The 24706-nt window shown below is 40.2% G+C and overlaps 1 protein-coding gene across 2 annotated transcripts in view; it reads right to left on the reverse strand.

Annotated features, from left to right (window-relative positions):
* MED12L (mediator complex subunit 12L) overlaps positions 1 to 24706 on the reverse strand; it is a 319974-nt gene that overhangs the window by 42632 nt on the left and 252636 nt on the right. For both annotated transcript variants that reach the window (XM_030575113.1, XM_030575112.1), the window contains 10 exons: positions 16617 to 16691; positions 16303 to 16493; positions 15805 to 15966; positions 11710 to 11821; positions 10304 to 10393; positions 8653 to 8762; positions 7945 to 8080; positions 7396 to 7557; positions 6653 to 7015; positions 4190 to 4346 (listed from right to left, as the gene is read on the reverse strand). In XM_030575113.1, the coding sequence (XP_030430973.1) occupies positions 4190 to 4346; positions 6653 to 7015; positions 7396 to 7557; positions 7945 to 8080; positions 8653 to 8762; positions 10304 to 10393; positions 11710 to 11821; positions 15805 to 15966; positions 16303 to 16493; positions 16617 to 16691 (1558 nt within the window). The remainder of the gene's footprint in view (positions 1 to 4189; positions 4347 to 6652; positions 7016 to 7395; positions 7558 to 7944; positions 8081 to 8652; positions 8763 to 10303; positions 10394 to 11709; positions 11822 to 15804; positions 15967 to 16302; positions 16494 to 16616; positions 16692 to 24706) is intronic.

Consider the following 24706-nt stretch of genomic DNA (forward strand, 5'->3'; position numbering starts at 1 on the left):
GGACCACAAGCTAAATATGAGTTAACAATGTTGCAAAAAAAGCAAACATCATTCTGGGCTCCATTAGCAGGAGTGTTGTAAGCAAGACACAAGAACTAATTCTTCTGCTCTACTCCTTGTTGATTAGGCCTCAACTGGAGTATTATGTCCAATTCTAGGCACCACATTTCAGGAAAGATGTGGACAAATTGGAGAAAGTCCATAGAAAAGCAACAAAAATGATTAAAGGTCTAGAAAACATGACTTCTGAGGGAAGATTTAAAAAAAAGGGTTTGTACAGTCTGGAGAAGAGAAGACTGAGGGGGGACATGATAACAGTTTTCAAGTACATAAAAGGTTGTTACAAGGAGAATAGAGGTATGTTGTTCATGTTAACTTCTGAGGATAAGACAAGATGCAATGGGCTTAAATTGCAACAAAGGTGGACATTAGGAAAATCTTCCTGACTGTCAGGGTAGTTAAGCACTGGAATAAACTGCCTATGGAACTGTGAAATCTCTATCATGGGAGCTTTTTAAGAACAGGTTAGACAAACACCTGTCAGAGATGGTCTAGATAACACTTTGTTGTGCCATGAGTGCAGGGGACTGGACTAGATGACCTCCTGAAGTCCCTTCCAGTCCTATGAGTCTATGATTAATTTATTAGGCTGCAAGCTGGGGGACAGTTACACTGAGATGAGAGCCCTAATTAAGGAAAGCTCCCCTGTGGAGGAACAGGAGGGGGTTCTATAAAACCCGGGAGCTAGTAGCAGAACGAGGGCTGCAGTCAGTCTTCCTGGGATATGGGAGAGAAAGGGATTTGGACCAAAGAGGAAGGGTTTGTCTAGCAGATCTGGAGATAGAAGTTTAGCTAGGGTGGAGAATGTGAGGCTAGGATAAGAAAGGTAGGAAGAAGTCCAAGAGAAAGGCAGGAAGGTTTGAGATAGTACAGACCTTGGCTGCTGGAGAGAGGCCTGTGGACTGGAACCCAGAGTAGTGGGTGGGCCTGGGTTCCTCTACCAGCCAATGAATGAGTGGCACAATCTGGGTAGTGATCTTGAAGACTATTTGGGATTGCTCGTCCCAATCACTGAGGAAGTGACTTTGCCATGGCAGGGGACTTAAGGACTGCCTGGGATGCCATAGAGGATTTGATAGAATTCTGGAAGTGGAGGACCATTATGACTTGGCCAGAAGGTTATGCCACCAACATGAGGTGCTGCAGCTCCTGTGGAGCCAGAGAGCGACTGCAGAGCGAGATGATGAGCTGGCAAACCATGAGACAAAGACATCAGGCTGAAAGAGCTAATTCCTGGAGTGGCCACAAGGGGGACCCCAAGAGTAGCAAACACTGTGACAGCACTATTGTAATACAAACGAATAACAATACATGTATAATTGAGGACCACCCCAGAGAAACAAGGACAATGACTCAAGACCTCTAATCCCAGAGGAAGGTTCTGAAGCATGCCATTCTGTCAAAGGGACGGGGAGAAAGAGAATGCTCTCTGGAGAAATGTAAAATATTGATTATTCCCTGTTACAACCTAAACCGTTTAGCCTGCACCTTGTACCTATTTAGATTAGCATGTGCAGAGTTTAAGCCTTACTTATGTTACACAAACTTTTTTTTTATTTTATATTATTTTTCCTAGTTCTAATATTAATAAATCTTGTTTTACCGAAATCCAGATGATTTTAGAATGTCAGGAATTTCATGCAGATGGTCACAAAGAGGTAAAACAACTTTCAGCTTTTAAGAGGTGGCAGTTACGAAAGAGTGCCTGAAATCTACCCAGCTTTGGAATCTTGGTCAAAATGGCATGGTCTAAGATTTGCTGCTTTCCTCTGGTCCACCAGATACACAGAAGATACCCGAGTTTAAGGGTCAAAGTGACAAGAGTCTACATACCATACCTGTACTATTAAAATTATGTCGTTTATGATCACTGCGAAGAGAATGGCACAGAAAAATACCTATTTGAATTATCATGGAGACTTAGGCATAGCGGTTTATATCCCTTCTTTTTTAACTCCTTGCAAATGTCCATTTTCCGAGAGGCTCCATTCCCTAAATGGTTATTGTAGATGGTCAATTTGCCACAGTGTGGAGTCTGTGTGTATGAATTAGTTCTGTACCAAAGGTTCAGCCTCGTTGTTCTCTGAGGTGTATAGCTAAGATTGTTTGTCCTCCTCCACACTAGGCTCAGCAACACTCATTTCAGCAACAGTGGGACCCCTAGTGGGTACTGTTTAGGCATTGTTGGGATGCCTAACAGGTACTATGTGGAACCTTATAATGGGTTGAGTTAAAACTACAATGAAATTGATAGGTGTAAACTCACCCTTCAATTACCGTAACTGTAAGCATACGCTCCACCTAAGACAAAAGGTGTGTGACAAACCCATCCAGGAGCTTTTGGTTAAGTATTCTTTTGGCTAGTTGCATTGGGGGAGAGGGGAGAGATCACAGAGAAACTGAGGACAGACAAGAACAGATAGAGTCTGACAGCCTTAAGGAGCATTTGAAAGCATAGTGGCTGACCCTGGAAGAGATTTTTGGGATCAGGGGTGCAGGCTAAAAGAATGCTCTTGGTGCTGCGAACAAAACAATCTGTTTCCTGTTATATGATTCCTTCTGCATTCAGAGACACGGGACTGTGTACATTCTTTGTAAATAAACAAAACTGTATAAAAGAAAATACCAGACTCCATTTCTACTTCCATTTGGAACAACCTACTAAACCCTGAATTTTGGATAGCCACTCAGGCCAAAACAGGTAAGAGAAGGGTAAGATATGATACAGGAAGAAATGACTTCATGCAAATGGAAGAAAGGGAGAGAAATACACATATATAAGTTATGAGATTGCTTGTTTTGTATGGTATTTATATTAGTGCCATCTCCCTTCCTCCTTTTTCCACCTCTCTCTCCAATTTCTCAACCAAAATCTAATTAGAAGGTTTATAAATAAAAGGCCAAGAAATCTCCATAACTATAATGCAGTAGTACTAGCAGCTCTCAAGTCACACTTGCTCCAGCATTCCAGCCTCTGACTGAGGTGGGTACAGCTGGATTGTGCCAATAGGTATAGTCTAGCAGTTTGAGATCCCAAGACTGCAAGCCATGAGCTTCAGAGTTCATGACACCAAATGTTTGAAAAATAGCTCTGAAGACTGAAAGTGGTCTATGAAAGCTAACTCCTGGTACTGAAGATGATAAAGCGATGTACCGTACAACACATATTTTATCCTGAAAAATAAAAATTATCCATGACAGTTCATAAACAGAATGTGAGTAATTTTGTGACAATCTGCAAAAGAATAAGTCTATTCCACCCTGACATCTCTCTTATTCTCTGTGTGCTGTCTGACATAAATTAATGTGTGTTTATTATGAAGGAAAACTGACTTCATTTGCAGCTCTCTAACTTCGTCTCCCTAATTTTTACCATCATCATCTAACATTTTTTGGACATTTTTTTACCTAGAATAAATAAAACCTACTCATATTTGAAACTTCAGAAAAAATATTTTAGGTTTATATATTTGTAACCAAACTTATACAATTTTATGCTGTATAATTTTCCTTCATGATGTGGTAGCTATTTTTTTAATAACATCTAGAGATTTGCTGTATTTCCCCTTAGAGTATGCAAAATATTTTCATTGGACACGGACTTAAAATGAAAAACAAAATAATTTACACAAACACACATGGCAAGCAAATGCTAAAGGTACATGTTATACCATGCCATTTATGTGCCACTTATAACGGACATAGATCAATTTATAACAAACCAAAAATAAGGATTGGACTAGTTTCAAAATACACATCATGAATCAAAGTAACGAGGCAAATACAATTACATTTTTTAAAATTATATTTTCTTATATTTTCCAGGTTAAACTATTTATCAGCATTCTTCCAAAATTCGTCTAACACATCTCAGTGACCTATTTGTGCCCAGTGACAAAACAAAAAATGTGATACGTTAATGAAAATGATCCTCAAAGTTTTTTTGTTAAGAAAGCAAAGCCCTTGTATTAAGTGAACTAAAGGATTAAAACTCAAGGCTTCAGCAGTCACATCATGTTTTGGGGAACAAACTAAAGTAAAAATAAGATATTGCTGTTATTTCAAGAAGTAACATTCTTATTATACAACAAATAACATATCTCCATGTACTTGCAAAGCCTACACATACCTGCTGGAAGGGGCTGGTTCTGAACAAAGAAGCTAGGCTGTTGTGGTTGTCCCATAACGTTATAACCCCACAAGGCAGACTGGGGATGATGCATCATTTGAGAGGAAATTGGTGAATAGTTGGGAGGCACTCTGTATAAGTTGTTCTGTGGGTATTCCTTGAACAAACCATAAAAAGGAATGTTACTGACATTCACACCCTATTAACTCATAAATAATGCCAGTTTTCCTACTAAATTATTTAAGGATTGGGGACTGTTCCCATTGTAGTTTACTATGCTGTAAAAAATAGATTGAGTCACAAACTATTCACAGGTAATTAAAAATGACAGCTTCTCTTAAATGCTCCATCCTGTTTCATCTTATAAGCAAGTATCTTCTGCATGCTGTAGTTGGCTATAGCACATCAATACAATTGATAGTGTATCAACAGATAACATGGGAAATCTAAAGTGAAACATCACAAAAGGCAAAAAAAACCCAACCTACATTCAAGTTACCACTATTATATCTGCATATAACACATTCACAAGCTAGCCTTAATGCTTACATAATATCACCACATCTGGACTATAGTATTAAAACACTGTTATTATATAAAGAAAAGGTTTCAGAAATTGTGGGTTTGCCATTCAATCATGAAGTACAAGTTTTGGCCTTGGGTGAAAAAAGATCATATACAGTAGGACCTCAGTCATGAACACCAGAGTTACGAACTGACCAGTCAACCACACACCTCATTTGGAACCCGAAGTACGCCATCAGACAATATTCAGTACCGTACTGTGTTAAATGAAAACTATTAGAAAAAGGGAAAGTTTAAAAAAAGATTTGACAAGATAAGGAAACAGTTTCTGTGCTTATTTAATTTAAATTAAGATGGTTAAAAGCAGCATTTTTCTTCTGCATGGTAACGTTTCATAGCTGTATTAAATTAATGTTCAGTTCTAAACTTTTGAAAGAACAGACTGTTTTGTTCAGAGTTATGAATAACCTCTATTCCTCAGGTATATGTAACTCTGAGGTGCTACTGTAGAAGGGTTAAGTTTGCAACATTAGAGGTTTTCTATATTGTGCATGTGCATTGAGCCTTAGTGTTTACGTGAGTCTAGACAGCAACACCCTCCAACTACATACACAAAACACAACATAAAACAGGAAAATTTGGTAACAAATTGCAACAAAAGTTAAAATGACATCCATTTGTTAGATTTTAGTGATCTATTTCAAGTTGTCCATGTCCTTTTAATATGAACTAGGCCTCAACCAAAGCCCAAGTTCCAAACGCACACTGATGCTGGGAAATTTAGAAATGTATCCAAAATATAACTCAGGTGCTTTTCTAATGAAGCAAGGGAAAAATAACAACCATGTGTGGGTATGCCTGAATAATTCAGATCCAATCTACAGTAGAACCTCAAAGATACAACCGTCAGAGTTACATACGTACTGGTCAACCGGATACCATGTGTACCCAGAAGCAATCAACCAGGCTGCAGCAGAGACAAAACAAGACAACCCCCCTCTCCCCCCAAAAATACTGTACTGCCTCAGGGGTTCAGGGGTTCAGCTACGGGGGACAGGGGGGAAGGGGAGAGGAGCTGCAGCTGCAGGGTGGGGGAGGTCAGGCTCCAAATGGCTTCTGACCCATGGGAGCACTGGGGCTCAGTGCTTTAGACCATTGGGAGTGCTGGGGTCCAGGGTTCCAGCCCTGAGGCTCTGTTCTTGGCTTCAGCTCTGCGGCGGATGCTGGGGGTTCAGGGATCTAGCTAGCTATGGGGGGTGTGCCAGTTTTAGCTGAAACTGAGAGCAGAGCCATGAGAGCCCTGAGCCTTGGCAACTGCTTCCCCATCCCCACCTTGGGGTGGAAGCCAGGAACGGAGGCTATCCCCCATGAGGCTAAAACCTGGAATGGAGCTGCAGGGCTGAAGCCCCACGCCCCAGCGTTCCCCTAGGTCTAAAGCCCTGAGCCCTGGTACTCCCACATTCCAGAAGCCCTGAGCCTCCTGCCCAGAGCCCTGCTATCCTGAGTGTCAGAAACCCTGACACCTCCCGCACCCAGCCCAGAGCCCTGACCTCCTCTACCCTGCAGCTGCAGCCCCAACCCACCCTATGGCAGAAGTCCATAAGTCTTATTCGGGGTTATGAACATTTCAGAGTTATGAACAACCTCCATTCCCGAGGTGCCCATAACTCTGAGGTGCTACTCTAGTATGTTTCAGTAGATTTCATAATAATTTTCAAGTATTGTTAATTTACAGTGCATTCCTATACATCAATCCTTTAGGCAGGTTTGTCTGGTAACATTTTGTCTTATTGCTTAATTTTTTACCATTTAGTCTCTTCTTAGCACTTGACCTTGCAAGTTGCTGAGCAACTTCTGTAGGTAATGAAGACAATCACATGTTGCAGCAAAAAGTTTTTACCTGGTTACTTGTTTAATGCTGTAGATCTAGTCACTTACATCTGCTCTTGAGGTTGATTTTATTTTTCTTTTCCTGCCTTTTGTTTTCTTCTCGTCGTCTGTGGTAGGCTTTCCCTGATCTGACAGCTCTGCTGATTTCCTTTCTGGTTCCTGAGAAACGGGTGTAGTAGGCTCTTCTTCCTCCTCCTCTGGAGGAAGTGATAAGGGCTCGAGGTAGTAGCTCCGTGGCTTGGGCTTGGGATGTGTGTGGTATAGGAGAAGATGCTGCTGCTCCTCATACTTTATCACTTTCCTATCAACACGAACTGTACCAAACCAAGCCCAGGAGAGTGGGGCAGGATTTTTATGACCCTCAAATAAATCCCAAGAGGACACTTTCTGTTTTGTTGATACCTGAAGACCCTGTTTTGAAATATAAAGTACAACAGCATTCTTAAAATGATACCTTAACAAAATAATGTGAATTACCTGCATTTGTGTACTATGGTTAAAACCATTCTAAAAGGTATTTTTCCATGAGGTTGAGAATTCTCAGTCTACCACGAACATCCATTTCTCCTCTCAACTTGGTAACATTATGACCATTTTTAGAGTGACTATGCATAGAAAGACCAGCTGTTTCTGTTTTTTAAGGAAGGTACACTGAAACAGAAGTACAGTACTTCCATAAGTTTCAGATAGAGTCAGACACTAAAAAACTATATCAAACTGTTTATTTGACTTTCATATGCATGAGAAAATCATAATAAAACTAAGATGTTAAGGTAAACATTTACTCTTGCCTGTTTCTTATCTATGGAGTCAAATCCTGCAATTTTGTTTCCTTTGGTGTCAATCAAAGATCCCATTGGCTCACAGGTGATAATGTCACACGTCTGTTTTGGCAAAGGTAGCAACTGGCGAACTTTGTCAATACTTTCTGAACACTTGTCTCCTAGCTCTTTCTAAAAAAAAAGAGAAGTTAAAATGTTACAATGCTTTCACAATTCAAAGACAGCAAGTTCCCAGATGAATCACTTCCTTGTACTTTTACTAAATATAATTAAGTGTTTTAGCTTGGCCTTTGTTGCACCTATAAATTGCCTTGTGCACTTCCTTTTTATTTGAACAGAACACTGAAGATATGAACAGGATTTACGTGAAATGCTGATTTAAAAGTCTCAAACATGGCTAAAAGTATGAAGATACTTCTTCAGGTATTGCTAGGGCACTTGCTGCTGAAATCTCTTTTCCTTTCAACAGCCCTGACAATAAAACCGATAAGATTAAAAGATGGACCTAAGATGTGTTTTAACAAGAGTGCAGTTAAAAATCAGAGGTCCAAAACTTACTTTCAACTTTTTCACTAAATTCATGTATGCCCTTTTGTTCTCTTCAGACCCCCCTTGGGATGCATTTGATAGGTCAGAGGCTAAAGTTCCATTGATGAGAACACCCAGCATATCAAGCACAGTTGTGAATAATTCACTAAGAGGTAAAGAGACAAGTATTATGTTGCATCTTGAAGAGCAATACTGTCACATCTTGTTAACTCAACATTTAAAATTCTATTATGTTTATAGTAACATGATTGTCAATACATCTCGGAAATAGACTATGGCAAAGACTACGGACACTTATTTAGGCATATGGGACCAGATTTTTCAAGCATATTGTGCATACACATGAACTCCAGGGAGCTTGTACAACCCCTTTACACATGCAGGTGCAGGTTCAAATACGTGCACACAAATATTTGCAAATCGGGAGCCACTGTAGATTGTAACATCACATAAATTGCCAGCATAAATGGTCATTAGAAAAAAAATAGGACCTGATTCAGGAAAGCACTTAAGCACATGCTTAAATATATCCCTATTCAGAACAGTATTTAAGGAGGTACTTTATTTTCAATTCTTGTTTAAGTGCTGTCCTTCTTAGGAGTGCTGCCCCAAATCAGGGCTGTAACTACAACACACACCTCAATATGACTATCTGGATTTTCATTCAAAACATTATAGATATTAATGAATTATTGAATTATAATAAAAGTAACATACTTGTTGGTTTGCATATCGACAGTTCCTGAAGTAATTATCTGAAGCAGCAGAAGTGCCCAGTCTGTAGTCCACTGCGTGCTTCTCTGCACAGTGTCAAACATTCCACCCACCTACAGGCAAAACAACAGAAGAGAACTCAAATACATACATTTATATCTTTGAATATTTATTAGTTACGCTATATATGATGGCTTTTTTCTCTACTGAATAATTTATACATTAACTTGATAAATTCTTTGGCAAAAAGACTTGATTCTCCCTACCTCAACATAACAACACTGCACAAAAGTGCTGAAAAATAAAAGATCGGCCATATCAGTCTTAACAAATTTAACGCTCGATCTACCCACTGAGGTCAATGGAAAGATTCTCACTGATTTCAAATGGTGTTGAATCATATCTTTAAAGGGTATCACTTTTCTTTGTCCAAAATTAGACTAAAAATAGTTAATGCTGCTGTTGAAAGATCTGAAGGATATTACTGAGTACACGTTTGATTAATGACACTGGCTCATAGTTAGATTGGAATGGCTGAAACTAGTCTGATGCCTTTTCCATGGGAAGCACATGTCCCTCACATCCCAGTTGCTGAAGAGCTGTGACTCCATGGCCAATGCCCTGTCAATCAATCTCCTCATCAAGATTAGAGTGGAGGGAGGATCATTGCTAACTTCTGGTCTGAAGCGACATAGGAGGAAGATACTTAATTAAATCTTTATTTGTTGCTTCTCTCACTATAGACACAATTCAGTCTTCCTCAGTAAAGTCTAAAGCTTTAAAGATCACTGTTCCCACATTGGCTTTTCTGTACAAGGAATGTTCTTATTATTTGCAGAGTAACAGTCCTAAATACCAATCATGCACCCACTGAAGTCCACTTTACTTGTGACATTGACTTAAACAGGAGAAAGAATGGATCTGTAGATTGTAGAGGCGCACAGCATTGCACCTTCTTTCTTGGCTAAAACCTGCTGCCTTATTATATCCAGTTGTTCTGTTTTATTTTGGGGCTTCCCCATTTGGTATTTACATGCTGCTTCCAAGCATTGGCTAGTCTGCTGTGCTCAGCATTTATTGGGAGTTACATTAAAATAAAGACAATTCTCTTAGGCAACCTTGCACTAACTTTTACATAGCAGTTGGTGGTCTAGGCAAAACTGTCAAAGATGACTTTGAAATTTAGACATGCAGCTGCCACATGGGGCTGAATCTTCTAATCATAGTTGAGATTTTCTGAGCTTGTGACAGGTGCATGTTTCCAAAAAAAGTCTGTTTTATATAAAAATATAGTGACCAAATAGGAAAGGACTGTGGTTTTCAGCTTTCAAAAAAAGGTAGTACATTTGTGACATTCTCAAATGATATTGCAGGGAAGGGAAACAAGGAAAAGAGGGAAGAAAGGACAAGAGAAAGGGGGGAAAAAGTTGAATCTGCTAGGGACTTTGCTATTGCTATTTGATTTTATGCAGAAGTGCTAAGATACCATGGTGATGGGCAGCAGTACAAAACCCAATAGACAGGCAGTCAGACTTTGTTACTCTGCATCTCTCTTGCACCCTACCATCAACTGCAAACTAATTTCTGTCAATGGCTATTTTCAAATTTCGATACTATAAATATAAAGGGAAATATATTCATGCATCTTTCTTACCAAATTAAGACGTAGTTGTAAGGCTTCATGCATCATCTGCCTAGCTTTAACATCATCCTGGTATCGTTCTTCCCTCCAGTTACTTAGGATCTAAGAACAACAGCCATTTGAATAAAAGTAGGTTTTCCCCATTTAACTATTAAATATTTCTACCCATCACTTTTTGATATGGTCTTCTTATTTACAAAGAACTATGGAAGAATTTTCTCACTTTTAATCTTCATTCCTTTATTGAACTTGGGCTTGATAATTTTCCCCCCATTTAATGTTTATATCTACAAAGAGCTGGAATAAATGTGATACTTATTTGTTAGCTTTGACTGTGAGGCTATATCTTACTATTCCTTCAAAGAGAAAATCAGCAGTTTTGTCATCCACTCTGTTAAAAGAATAATTTCCCCCAATCTTCATAGCACCATGGGCTAGACACATGGAACTCAGACAGCTGCTGCTGCTCCTCCATTCTGTCCTAATGGACACCACAGATCAACAAAGACAGGATTGCATGGAAGAGGGTGTAAGTCAGAGCTTAGATGGATTTAGATGAGAACCTATAAAAATAGTTTTTTTAAAAAAAGAAGAGGGCCAGGGAACAGTAGCAGAAATGGAGAAAAGCAGCATCAAGGAATGGATCAAATGAGGATGGGGAGCAAAGCCAGGGTCTGGATCTGAATATGGGGGAAGGCTGCTGCTATTAATTTTCATTGTGGTAGCATCTAGAAACTGAAAACGAGTTTGAGGGCTCCATTGTACTAGACACTGTCTACACACTGGAGCTTACAATATTGAGGGCTAGAGTGGGAATCTGGTGCGAGCAGAGGAACTGGTGTAGAAGAGGCAGGGAGGGTGTATGTGCGTGTGTGTAAGTTACCTGCAAAAAGGTTGCAGGGTTGCTTTGCTTTGGGGAATGGGATAATTTGGGGATACTAATTTTTTTGGTAATAATTTATCTATTTCTAATTATGCATTTACTCAAGAAAGAGATCTTTTTTCCAGAAAAATCTAAGTTTTTATGATATTATCATCTCAGGAGACATGAAGGACTGGGAGGGATTTCCCTATCATGAAAACAATCTACCATTGCTTCTCAGAAAAGGTCTGAAATCAGACCCTGGATTACTTACATTTTTGTTCTATTATTTTTAGAAACACTTTAAGAAAGTTATTGGTCAGTGCAAAGGGAAAAAATATTTTTAAATTATTATTAAAGGAACATTTACTCATTCTTATGAGCGGATAAACTAAAGTTCTCTTCATCTTTGATTCTTCCCTCATTTGATGATTCATTTCTGAAAATCAGTGTGTTGAACCTTTAGAACTTTCCCAGGTTTGCATGATCTGATACACATAAAACTGATGGCACAAATATCAAATGGAGGGTGCTCAGTATTATGTATTTGTTTTACCTGATTAACTTGATTTTGCAGTGATGTTAGAAGCCCTTCCCGTTGCTCATCCTGTCCCTTAAGGCAAGTAAGTACCAAAGAAAGGAAAGGTTGCTGACTCAAAAGAGACATGCTTTAAAAGAGGCAAAACACATAAGATTCAATTAGTAAAATTATTTTGATACTTCCTGTCTCCATTCCCTTCCTTCCCTATAATTTCCCCCTAAACGAAAATGCTGCTCAGATCTATCTTGGTTTCTGTTTTAATAAATTACAGCCTCACAAGCCAGAAATTGAAGTGTAAAGCAGACAGTATATAGAGTGGGCCAATCCAAGCATAAAGGGACAAATCCTGAAGTCTTTACTTGGAACCTATATTTGGTGCTGAACCCCTCAACTCCTGGTTCAGTCAATAGGAGATGACGAGGCACAGCACCTTGCAGGAGACACTCAAGCCTTACTCTGGAAAACATGAGCCATTTTTAATCCATATTAACTAACCCGTGTTAAAATTCTCATGAACACGCAGCAGATGTAGTTTTAATCCATGTTAGCTGGGCAAGATAAACCCCAGACTCCTCCTAAAAGTTTATCTCATTCCGCTAAAATGGGTTAAAATTACACCGGCCTCGTCCTCACTAGGATTTTAACAGGTATATTTTAACTAAAGCTAACTACCCAGTGTTAAAATCCTAGTGAAGACAAGGCAGTTGTAGTTTTAATCCATGCTAGTGGGTCCTGGTAAATTGTTCAGGGATTTTAACAAAGTTAGTTAACATCAATGAAAAATATAACATTTTCCCTGAATGAAGACACAACTGCAATAAAACTACCACTAAAAGGATACAGGTACTGTGTCAGAGTAAGAACGTCAAGACTCAGACCAATGAGCTATATATTAAGATATATTCCAACAGATATTAACATAAATTTGGAAAGGAGAAAAAAAAAGTAAAAACAAACTTCAGCAGAGACCTTTTCATTCATATAAATTCAATACATGCGATTATTTTACCAGTGTTTTAAACTATGTCTGCACTATAATCAAGGGATGTGATTCTCCTGCTTGGGTATACATTAGGGTTCCCAACTTTGGTTGGACGTGTTCCTGGAGATTTCAGCAGATGACAATCTTTAATTAAAGATAAATATTAAATTCCTGGAGACTCCAGGACAACCATAGAATAGCAGGGTTGAAAGGGACCTCAGAAGGTCATCTAATCCAACTCCATGCTCAGAGTGGGACCAATCCCTAGACAGATTTTTGCCCCAGATTCCTAAATGGCCCCCTCAAGGATTGAACTCACAACCCTGGGTTTAGCAAGCCAATGCTCAAACCACTGAGCTATCACTCCACCCTGGAGGATTGGCAACCCTAGTATATAGTATGGTGTATATAGTACATAGCCACCAGTTTCAAGCAGCTTTGCTATTTATACTCGTGCTAGTTCAATGACACCTAGTGAGAGTATATGTATAACAAGCAGAGGACTCACATCCATCCCTCATAATGTTGACATAGCTTTAGCTGTGTAACACTCACTGAAAGTTCTGTACACCATTATATAGTGGTGTACTTAAATGTACATATTCATTTCAACATCTATGTACAACTGTTCAACAGCTGTATTTGGCATTTTTGCTCTTATAATTCAGAAGATAAGTAGCTAGAAGGGTCAGAAAAACTCCAAAGCTATAAAAAAAAGTAATGCAGAAAATCTTTTCTATTGAAAGCATAAGTCAAAGTGTGATTTTGGCCAGAGTAGTGGCCCTAAGGATGGCACTGTAGCAACCCCTATTTATTCTCTCAATAACTTCCGTAACACATTTGCTCAGCAGACAAGTCAAACATGGATTGTTATAATTGCTACCATTGCCATTCAATCTGACCTGAAAAATCAAACTGCAGCCTCCAACTCTTACATCACAATCACCACCGCAAATGATAATAAAAATTCTCCAATCAGGAGCTTATCTGACAATGATGATGATGTATAACTAAGGAAAATAAAATTTAACACGCTCCCATAGTGGTACAGGCTCTTCCATGCAAGCACCAATAAAAGCTCGGCTTTTTATCAAGTAAGTGTAATGCCGACAGACCCTGATCGTAGGCGGGCGGGATCAAACCAGGGACCTCAGTGCATGAGCCTCTAGCACATGAGCTAAAACCCAACTGGCTGTTAACTAAGGCTGTAGAGCAGACTCATGAATCTCTCTCTCAAAGTGGTCTCAGTGCCACAAGAGGGGACAGAACACCACACCTAGACGGTGCGTGGGTTACATAAGCAGATATGTCTCAGACAGTATGCCTTCACTAAAGCACTGCAGGTGTAATTTTCACCTTGGAAAGGCATATCCACAATTGCTCTGATTGAGCTAGTGTGCTAAAAATGGAAGCAAATCCACACTGGCATAAGTGGCAGGAGCGTTGAGCCACTCAAGTATGATCCCATCTGAAAACAAAAGGTAACACTTGGGTGGCTAGCCCCTCCCACTGCCATGGATATACTTCTGTCCTTAGCGCACTAGTGTGGATGTCTATCCAAGCTGGAAATTACACCTTCCACCTTTGGTGCAGACATACTCAAAGGCACACAGAAAGAGTAGATATGATAAAACTATGATAGCTTTCTCCTGAGTGCCTCTGGTTCCGTGCACAGGGATATTTGGGCAGAAGAAACTTCCAAGTCTTAATATGTGGATGAAAAGATCATATCAAAGGAGGCGTTTACATTTTCTGTGCACTACAAAACTTTTAAGGGAAGAAAGTACTTAGACAGATTTGACTGGTTCCATCTTAAGCAAAGTGGAATCTTGCTACTGAAACAGCAAATTGGTAACTGTTGGAAGATTATTTAAACTAGGAACTCAGGAAAAACAAATAGGTACTAAGGAGTACTGAAGTTCATCAAAAAAATATGCTAAGGATGTCAATAACCCAAAGGTATCTTTGTATCCAATAAAGAATAGGGCAGAAATTACAGCTGAATTGGAGAAGGAACCAGCTTGAGATCAGAGAGTTAAGTTTCAAAAAGAAAAGTAAGTGTGTCAAGACAAAGGAATTAAATAATATATAGACATGGCAAATAAAATGAAACCAAACCTACACGTCTCATACCAACCAGTATGCCTGGCAATGAATATGACCTTGAAATAATAGGCATCTCTGAAATATGTTGCAATGACAAAATAAAATATACTATAAATTATACAGGAAGGATAGGTTAGGTTGCAGAGGTGGAGGAATAGCACTATATCAAAATTATTCCATTGAATCTAATGAGAACCATACAGTAGGCTCCATATGGATAAAAATGCTAAGCGATAAAAATACAAATGTTTTGGTAAAGTCACACTACTGACCTCTTGATCAGGAAAAGTATGATAAGCACACAATGCTGAGGGAAATCAAAAAGGTAACAAAATAGAATGATGTTGCAGTAATGGGTGACTTCAACTGCCTGCATAACAATATCACAAGTTTTAGAGAATTTGGCACCTTAAACAACTGCTTCTTGGAACAACTACACAAAGGAGAGGTTGGTAAGTATTCAAAGTTAAAGGATGTAATTAATAGCAGTATTCAGGGTAATTCCTATAGTAACTCTAATGATATACAAGGGGTAGAGCAGGTCCTGGCACAAGAGTATCAATTTTTCTCAGACAAAATTGGCAAGTTTCTGAGAGCCACCCATGTGTGTAAATTTAGGTACGACACTGCCAAGATGCAACATTTTCACAGTAATTAAGACTGACATCTTAATGGTAATGAAAATACCCTGTGCTGGAGGGAGGCAAGAGAGGGGGGTTGTGATTTGGGGGCTATTAAGTATGCATCCATTTCACATCCCTTTATTACTGAAATTTGCATAATATTTAAACAACAGAGTACAGTACACTCATCCAGAAATCTTTCCACTCCCTCCACGCCCCCTTGAAACTGACTGTTTTAGATAAAATGGAACCGGGATCTGAATCACTTCTGATTTGGGGATTTGCAACACCAAAAGGTGACTGATGAGATCTGCAACAGCAAAAAGACAGCCTCCTCGGCACACCTCTGCTTTCAACATGCCTTCTGAAATCGCATACAAACATTTTCAAAGGTTGTACCTTTTTTGCTTTTGTCTATCTCTCTCCTTCTTTGAGGACGATCCCAAATGCTGACCTTTTTCCAGCTCTTCTCCAGCTGCTTTCAGGACCCTACCCTGAACTGAGGTAGGCAGTTTTGCAATTAAGGGAGCCACCAACCATACGCCTCGACGTTCAGAAGAGCTAAAAGCAGAATCACAAACTTATTTCATCTCAATCTACTCTTCACACCATTGTCAGTCACTGTAACCAATGCAATGAGACAGATGATGTAGTTTTTCTGAAATAGCTAGCATTTGCTGAGCAGCCACAAGTGCTACATTCCAAAAATTCAGGGATAATACCAATGTTTACTGTTGAAGAAAAGTAAAAAACCAGTAACCTTCAGCTAACATTTCCTGAACATTCCCATTTCAAGTGCAAAAAACCTTTATAAGTTTAAAAATTTTTCTTTTCATTCTATGCATTATTAACCATTATGTCAGTTAAAATAATTAAAATGGTGCTACACAAAAATACCTTAGAAATGTCTTTTTACCATTCTGTCTTGTATTACTTGTATCAGCATTTCCAACAGAGTTTGGATTGAAGAGGCCTATACCAGAGTTAGAAGAGTTATTGTTTAGATCAGCGGATTGCTGAAACACCTCTATTGTCGCCTTTGCAATATTATCCAACAAGCTGTTCATTTCAGCCACAGACCCAGAACCCTACAGTGAAACATAAGTAAACTAGCATATTCATGGTATGTTTGCTCATGGGCTAGGTTCAAATTTTACATACTTTATTAAATTAAATATTCTATAAGTATATTAAAAGAACCAAATACTTACAGGCTCCTTCATGCACTGTTTGATCATTAGCTGGAGCTCCAACCAAGATTGCCTGAGAGTCCATTGATCTAAGTTCTGAATAAAATTATTAAAATGAAAAATGTGTGTCAAGTTTATTGTAGGAAATTTTTTTTAACTCTCAGTTGGAACAATTAAAATCATGTCATTACAGCAGATTATCACACTGTTCATTAAAACTTTGGAAGCTGCAAGTTTTTCAAAGCAATTCAAGGACCTATCAGCTCAGTCGTTATCCCTTTGCATTCTCCCTACCCCCAAAATCAGCTCATCAATATTTTTAACCAGTTCAAATTTTCTGACGCAGCAAGGGCTGTTCATTACAAATTGCACTGTGTTCAGACAAAACTATCAAAACTGAATTCACTTACATGATGGTTTGTCATCAGTGCAGACCAAATCAAGTTCAACATTATGTCACCTAAATATGATTAAACTATAATCCCAACAGGGTTTGATCATAATTATCTGATGTAAGGATGAATATGATTTGACCTTGTCAACACTGGCCAGCATCATGTTAGCTAAGACAATTCTTCACAATGGTATTCAAACATGATACAATTTTCTAGTGAAGACATATCCAGAGAGGAAGTAGATAGTAAAACAACCCACTAGGCATGAAATCACTGTTGTAACAAAGTAAACACAATTCTGTATTCTTCTAAACATAGTCCTGTAGTTAATGTGTTCTTGGCTTTAGTACCTCCTACTATTTACATATAGTCATTTGGATGCAATGGGAGTTCCTGATCTTTTTAGGCATTGCATATGAAATTAATACCACAAATGTGATGTTGTGAAAGTAATCCACTATATCTATCCTGGAAGTGGCAATCACATGGCTAAAATCATGCTATCAGTTATGTTTTCTAGGGTGCTCTGTAAGTGGTTATTTTCCACTATCAAATTTTATATTAGAGTAAAAAACAAGAACCTGAGTGGGTAAATAAACCATTTCCAAATCAAATCAATGCCAAAAATAAACTCCCCCCTCAACTACAGTAGATTGGTAATTGAGAGGAGATTATTTTCCCATTGACACACTGGGGCTTTACACCGGTGCAGTAATTCCCATAAGCGTTTTTCATTTATTTTCCCCACATCAATAGGAGAAACAGAACCTCGAGATAATTCCATTATTAGGATGGGATTTACCATCTGATGAATGGATAGGGGGTTTGGTCCCTGTCCACTGTCTACCATGCTAATATTGTTTCTTGTTTCCTTGTATTCCCTCATTTGTCCGTATCCAGCCATCGTCTTTTCTTATACATAGATTATAAGCTCCTTGGGGCAGGGATGGTTTTTTTGTTCTGTGTTTGTACAGCTCCTAGCACAATGGGATCCTGGTGGATGACTAGGGCTCCTAGGCACTATGTAACACAAATAATAAATAATAAAGATATTTGGGGATTGGCTAGAGTTTGGGGCTGTGTGCGCAAAACCCTGTGACTCTGCATTGGTTCAGGTATTCTGCAACAGAGCTGTTCTGCCAGCAATGGCTCCACCCACTGCTGCCCTGAACCCACCTCAAAGACAGCACAGAGATTGTTTTTACATAACAGTTAATACAGACCCAGAATCAATTCACTTTTGACTGGATTCCCTGGTGACTGCTAGGATGGGGTGTGAGTGATTAGAGTAGTGCCCCTGTCTTTTCCACAAGTAGATCCCTGACTCCTCTGGAGAACCCTCTGTGGTATTGGGTGTGGGAGGTGCTCGGCAGACATCAGACCACTTTCTCTTTTCCATGAAGGGTTGGGACCCTTTTCACATTGACTCATAGACTTTAAGGTCAGAAGGGACCATTATGATCATCTAGTCTGACCTCCTGCCCAATGCAGGCCACAGAATCACACCCACCCACTCCTGTAACAAACCCCTAACCTATGTCTGAGTTACTGAAACCCTCAAACTGTGGTTTGAAGACCTCAAGCTGCAGAGAATCCTCCAGCAAGTGACCCGGGCCCCATGCTGCAGAGAAAGGCGAAAAACCTCCAGGGCCTCAGCCAGTCTGCCCTGGAGGAAATCTCCTTCCCGCCCCCAGATATGGCGATCAGTTAAACCCTGAGCACGTGGCAAGACTCACCAGTTAGCACCCAGGAAAGAATTCTCTATAGTAACTCAGATCTCACCCCATCTAACTACTGGGCATACTTACCTGCTGATAATCAAAAATCAGTTGCCAAATTAATTGCCAAAATTAGGCTATCCCATCATACTATCCCCTCCATAAACTTATCGAGCATAGTCTTGAAGCCAGATATGTCTTTTGCCCTCACTACTCCCCTTGGAAGGCTGTTCCAGAACTTCACTCCTCTAATGGTTAGAAACCTTCCTCTAATTTCAAGTCTACACTTCCTAGTGTCCGTTTATATCCATTTGTTCCTGTATCCACATTGGTATTAATCTTAAATAATACCTCTCCCTCCCTAATATTGATCCCTCTAATATATTTATAAAGAGCAATCATATCCCCCATCAACCTTCTTTTGGTTAGGCTAAACAAGCCAAGCTCTTTGAGTCTCCTTTCATAAAATAGGTTTTCCATTCCTCGGTAATCCTAGTAGCCCTTCTCTGTACCTGTTCCAGTTTGAATTCATCCTTCTTAAACATGGGAGACCAGAACTGCACACAGTATTCCAGATGAGGTCTCACCAGTGCCTTGTATAATGGTACTAACACCTCCTTATCTTTGCTGGAAATACCTTGCCTGATGCATCCTAAAACAGCATTAGCTGTTTTAATGGCCATATCACACTGGCAGCTCATAGTCATCCTGTGATCAACCAATATTCCGAGGTCCTTCTCCTCCTCTGTTACTTCCAACCGATGTGTTCCCAATTTATAACTAAAATTCTTGTTATTAATCCCTAAATGCATGACCTTGCACTTTTCACTATTAAATTTCATTCTATTACTGTTACTCCAGTTTACAAGGTAGTCCAAATCTTCCTGTATGATATCCCAGTCCTTCTCTGTGTTAGCAATACCTCCCAGCTTTGTGTCATCTGCAAACTTTATTAGCCCATTCCCACTTTTTGTGCCAAGGTCAGTAATAAAAACATTAAATAAGACTGGTCCCAACACTGATCCCTGAGGAACTCCACTAGTTACCTCCCTCAAGCCTGACAGTTCACCTTTCAGTACGACCTGTTGTAGTCTCCCCTTTAACCAGTTCCTTATTCACCTTTCAATTTTCATATTGATCCCCATCTTTTCCAATTTAGCTAATAATTCCCCATGTGGAACCATATCAAATGCCTTACTGAAATCGAGGTAAATTAGCTTCACTGTGTTTCCATTGTCTAAAAAATCTGTTACCTTCTAGAAGAAGGAGATCAGGTTGGTTTGGCACGATCTACCTTTTGTAAAACCATGTTGTATTTTGTCCCAATTACCATAGACCTCAATGTCCTTAACTACTTTCTCCTTCAACATTTTTTCTAAGACCTTACACAGATCAGCCTCGGATGACCAGGCACACATTTTGGTGTTTGGCCGTATATGGAAAGCGAGGGAAGTTATACCTGATTAGTGTTTACTGTAAATAATAATTCCCACATGCAGATCTGAACAATTAGAATACGCAGGCATGATGTGACTGCACCCTATTAGCCTATACTCTGAACTGACATGTTTCCAGACCAAGGTTCATAGAGGGTCAATCATTCCGTTGGAGAAAACGGATAGCTACCAGATATCTACAGCGTAATATGCTTCTTGAGCAACTAGTTCTGGAACCCACCAGAGGAGAGGCAATTCTTGACTTAGTCCTAAATGGAGCAAAGGATATGGTCCAAGAGGTGAATATAGCTGGACTGCTTGGTAATAGTGACCATAATATAAATAAATTTAATATCCCTATGGAAGGAAAAACACAACAGTGGGCCAACACTGTAGCATTTAATTTCAGAAAGGGGAACTACACAAAAATGAGGAGGTTAGTTAAACAGAAATTAAAGAGTACAGCGCCAAAAGTGAAATCTCTGCAAGCTGCGTGGAAACTTTTTAAAGACACCATAATACAGACTGAACTTAAATGTATACCCCAAATTAAAAAACACAGTAAGAGAACCAAAAAAGAGCCACCATATAAACAACAAAGTAAAAGAAGCAGTGAGAGGCAAAAAGGCATCCTTTAAAAAGTGGAAATTAAATCCTAGTGAGGAAAATAGAAAGGAAGGAGCATAAACACTGGCAAATGAAGTGTAAAAATACAATTAGGAAGACCAAAAAGAATTTGAGGAAGAGTTAACCAAAGACTCAAAAAGTAATAGCAATTTGTTTTCCAGTACATCAGAAGCAGAAGCCTGCTAACAACCAGTGGGGCCACTGGATGATCAAGGTGCTAAAGGAGCACTCAAGGATGATAAGGCCATTGCAGAGAAACTAAATGTATTCTTCACATCTGTTTTCATGGCTGAGAATATGAGGGAGATTCCCAAGCCTGAGCCATTCTTTTTAGGTGAAAGATCTGAGGAACTGTCCCAGATTGAGGTATCATTAGAGGTGGTTTTGGAACAAACGAATAAATTAAACAGCAATAAATCACCAGGACCAGATGGGATTCACCCAAGAGTTCTGAAGGAACTCGAATGTGAAATTGCAGAACTACTAACTGTAGTCTGTAACCTATCATTAAAATCAGCTTCTGTACCAGATGACTGGAGGATAGCCAATGTGATGCCAATGTTTAAAAAGAGCTCCAGGGGTGATCCCGGCAATTACAGGTCTGTAAGCCTGACTTCAGTATCAGGCAAACTGATTGAAAATATAATAAAAGACAATATTGTCAGACACATAATACATGAACATAATTTGTTGAGGAAGAGTCAACATGGTTTTAGTAAAGGGAAATCATGCCTCACCAATCTACTAGAATTCTTTGAGGCAGTCAACAAGCATGTTGACCAAGGGGATCCAGTGGATATAGTGTACTTAGATTTTCAGAAAGCCTTTGATAAGGTCCCTCACCAAAGGCTCTTATGCAAAGTTAACTGCCACAGGATAAGAGCGAAGGTGCTCTCGTGGATTGGTAACTGGTTAAAAGATAGGAAACAAAGGGTAGGTATAAATGGTCAATTTTCAGAATGGAGAGAGGTAAACAGTGGTGTCCCTCAGGGATCTGATATGGGACGAGTCCTATTCAACATATTCATAAATGAGCTGGAAAAAGAGGTAAATAGTGAGATGACAAAATTTGCAGATGATACAAAATTACTAAAGATAGTTAAGACCCAGGCAGACTGCGAAGAGCTACAAAAGAATCTCTCAAAACTGATGACTGGGCAAAAAATGTCAGATGAAATTTAATGTTGATAAATGCAAAGTAATACACATTGGAAAGCATAATCCCAACTATACATATTTAATGATAGGGTCTAAAATAGCGGTTACCACTCAAGAAAGATCTTGGAGTCATTGTGGATAGTTCTCTGAAAACATCCACTCAATGTGCAGAGGCAGTCAGAAAAGAGAACAGAATGTTGGGAATATTTAAGAAGGAGATCGATAATAGGACAGAAAATATGTTGCCTCTATATAAATCCATGGTACGCCTACATCTCAAATACTGTCTGCATACGTGGTTGCGCCATCTCAAAAAAGATATATTGGAATTGGAAAAAAGTTCAGAGATGAGGAGAGATTAATAAGACTGGGACTTTTCAGCTTGGAAAAGAGACGACTAAGGGGAGATATGACTGAGGTCTATAAAATCATGACTAGTGTAGAGAAAGTAGATAAGGAAGTGTTGTTTACTACTTCTTATAACACAAGAACTAGGGGTCACCACATGAAATTAATAGGCAGATTAAAACAAATAAAAAAGTATTTCTTCATACAATGCAGAGTCAACCTGTGGAACTCCTTGCCAGAGGATATTGTGAAGGTCAAGACCATAACAGTGTTCAAAAAAGAACTAGATAAATTCATGGAGGATAGGTCCATCAATGGCTATTAGCCAGGATGGGCAGGAATGGTGTCCCTAGCCTCTGTTTGCCAGAAGCTGGGAATGAGCGACAGGGAATGGATCACTTGATAATTACCTGTTCTGTTCATTCACTCTGGAGCACCAGCACTGGCCACTGTCAGAAGACAGGATACTGGGCTAGATGGACCTTTGGTCTGACCCATTAGGGCCACTCTTATGTTCTTATGTAATACTTTATCATCTAAATCAGCATTTTTTAAAGTTCCGGTCGCGACCCAGTACTAGGTCATGGCATGTAAGGCACTGGGTTGCTCCGGTCAGCACCGCTGACTGGACTGTTAAAAGTCCCATTGGCAGTGCTGCCCAGCTGAGGCAGGCTAGTGCCTACTTGTTCCAACACTGTGCTGCACCCCAAAAGCAGCCAGCAGCAGGTCCGGCTTCTAGGCAGGGGGGCCACAGGCCTCCGCACGCTGCCCCAGCCCCGAGCACTGGCTCTGCACTCTCATTGGCCAGTAACTGGCCAATGGAATCTGGGGTTGGTGGTGATGCCTGCAGGTGAGAGCCGTACAGAGCCGGACGTGCTGCCAGCTGCTTCAAGCGCAGCCTGCCTCTCTGCACCCCGTCTGTGCTGCTGACTGGGAGCTGCCAGAGGTAAATCCGCATCCCAATCCTGCATCCCGAATCCCCTGCCCCACCCCAGAGCCTGCATCCTGAGCCCAGAGCCCTGACCCCCTCCTGCATCCCAACCCGCTGCCCCAGCCCAGACCCGCCCCCAAACCCAGAGCCTTACCAACATCCCAAACCTCTCATCCCCAGCCCCATTGGGTCACAGGCATCAATTTTCTTCAACTGGGTCCTCAGAAAAAAGTTTGAAAACCACTGATCTAAATGATCCAAATTTCTAAATGCCATTAGTGAGGCAGCAGCAGAAAAGAGGAAGGAGACTGAACTGATTCAAAGAGACCTCTCCACACCAGGAGCTCTCTGCCAGTATTGTGTACTCGTATTACTATAGCGGTCAAACACTCCTAGACTAGACATGGATTAGGTTTTGAAACTCTAGCCAATGTACTTTGTGCTTCTAACAGAGGATGAAACACATAAACGGACAAATCTGGATTTGATTTTGGAGAGTACGCTTGAATAGAAACTTTTGCTGGTCAATAAAAGTGCTTGAGAGGAAAAGTCTATCAACTACAAAAAACAGGGAGAAAGGGAACTGACGATTGTCAGCTCTTCTGCTTTTGGTTGGGGCTGGAGCCTAACTTATGATGACATAAGACGCCCCAGCCCTTGCATGAATTTCAGTCCTGTCTGGGAGGGAAATCCCTTCTGATTGGCCGCTATTCCCACTTCCCTCACTCCTGAGGAAGAACAGCTAATTAGGGCTGCTGCAGGAAGAGCCCCAGCTCCTCCCCATAGGAACTGAGAGAAAGGGAGGAGGAGAAAGGAGCAGACAGAGCCCAGTGTCTCAGAGTGGTTCTGTTCCCCCCTTCCCCTGTGAACAATGGGTCAAGTCTCCTCTCTCCTCCTCCTTCCTGCAACACCTAGAAAGGGAAAAGGGTGTGTCTGAAGAGATCCTGAAGTTGCCTGGCCCCAAGGCTGGGGAAAAGAGAGAAGGGGGTGAAGAATCCCTGGAGCTGCCCCACTCCTAGGCCTGGGAAGCGGCATAGGAGAACCCCATTGCAGCCACTGCCCAGACCTGGGAGAAGGGATCAAAAACCCCAGGAGTTGCATGAGGAGCAGAGATGGGAGTTGCTCTACAGGTAGATATCAGGGCTGAAGGCAGACATAACACTAATTAATTAAAATTATGAAGAGAAGTTGGAAGCACTGAACAACTGGTCAGTTATCAAGAGCTCCCTGCAGCAAGGGGACAAAATCACCACACTCAGATCTGGGAGAGCTGGCACTGGCAACACTAATTGCCTCTCATGAGGTGTGGGGGTGGGCAAAAGACAGGCCCCAAATGCTTTTTTTTTTAATTTCATGATTGGGGGGAGGGGGTCTGAGCAATTACTTTTGAACTTTTCGGACTGGTAATACTGGGAATTGAAAGACATCTGCATTGAATTGATGGTGCTGTTGAATGAGACTTGAAGAGTTAATATCTTACAGAAGTAATCTGGAATAA

This window comes from Gopherus evgoodei, chromosome 9, assembly GCF_007399415.2.
Source record: "Gopherus evgoodei ecotype Sinaloan lineage chromosome 9, rGopEvg1_v1.p, whole genome shotgun sequence".
Taxonomy (NCBI): Eukaryota; Metazoa; Chordata; order Testudines; family Testudinidae; genus Gopherus; species Gopherus evgoodei.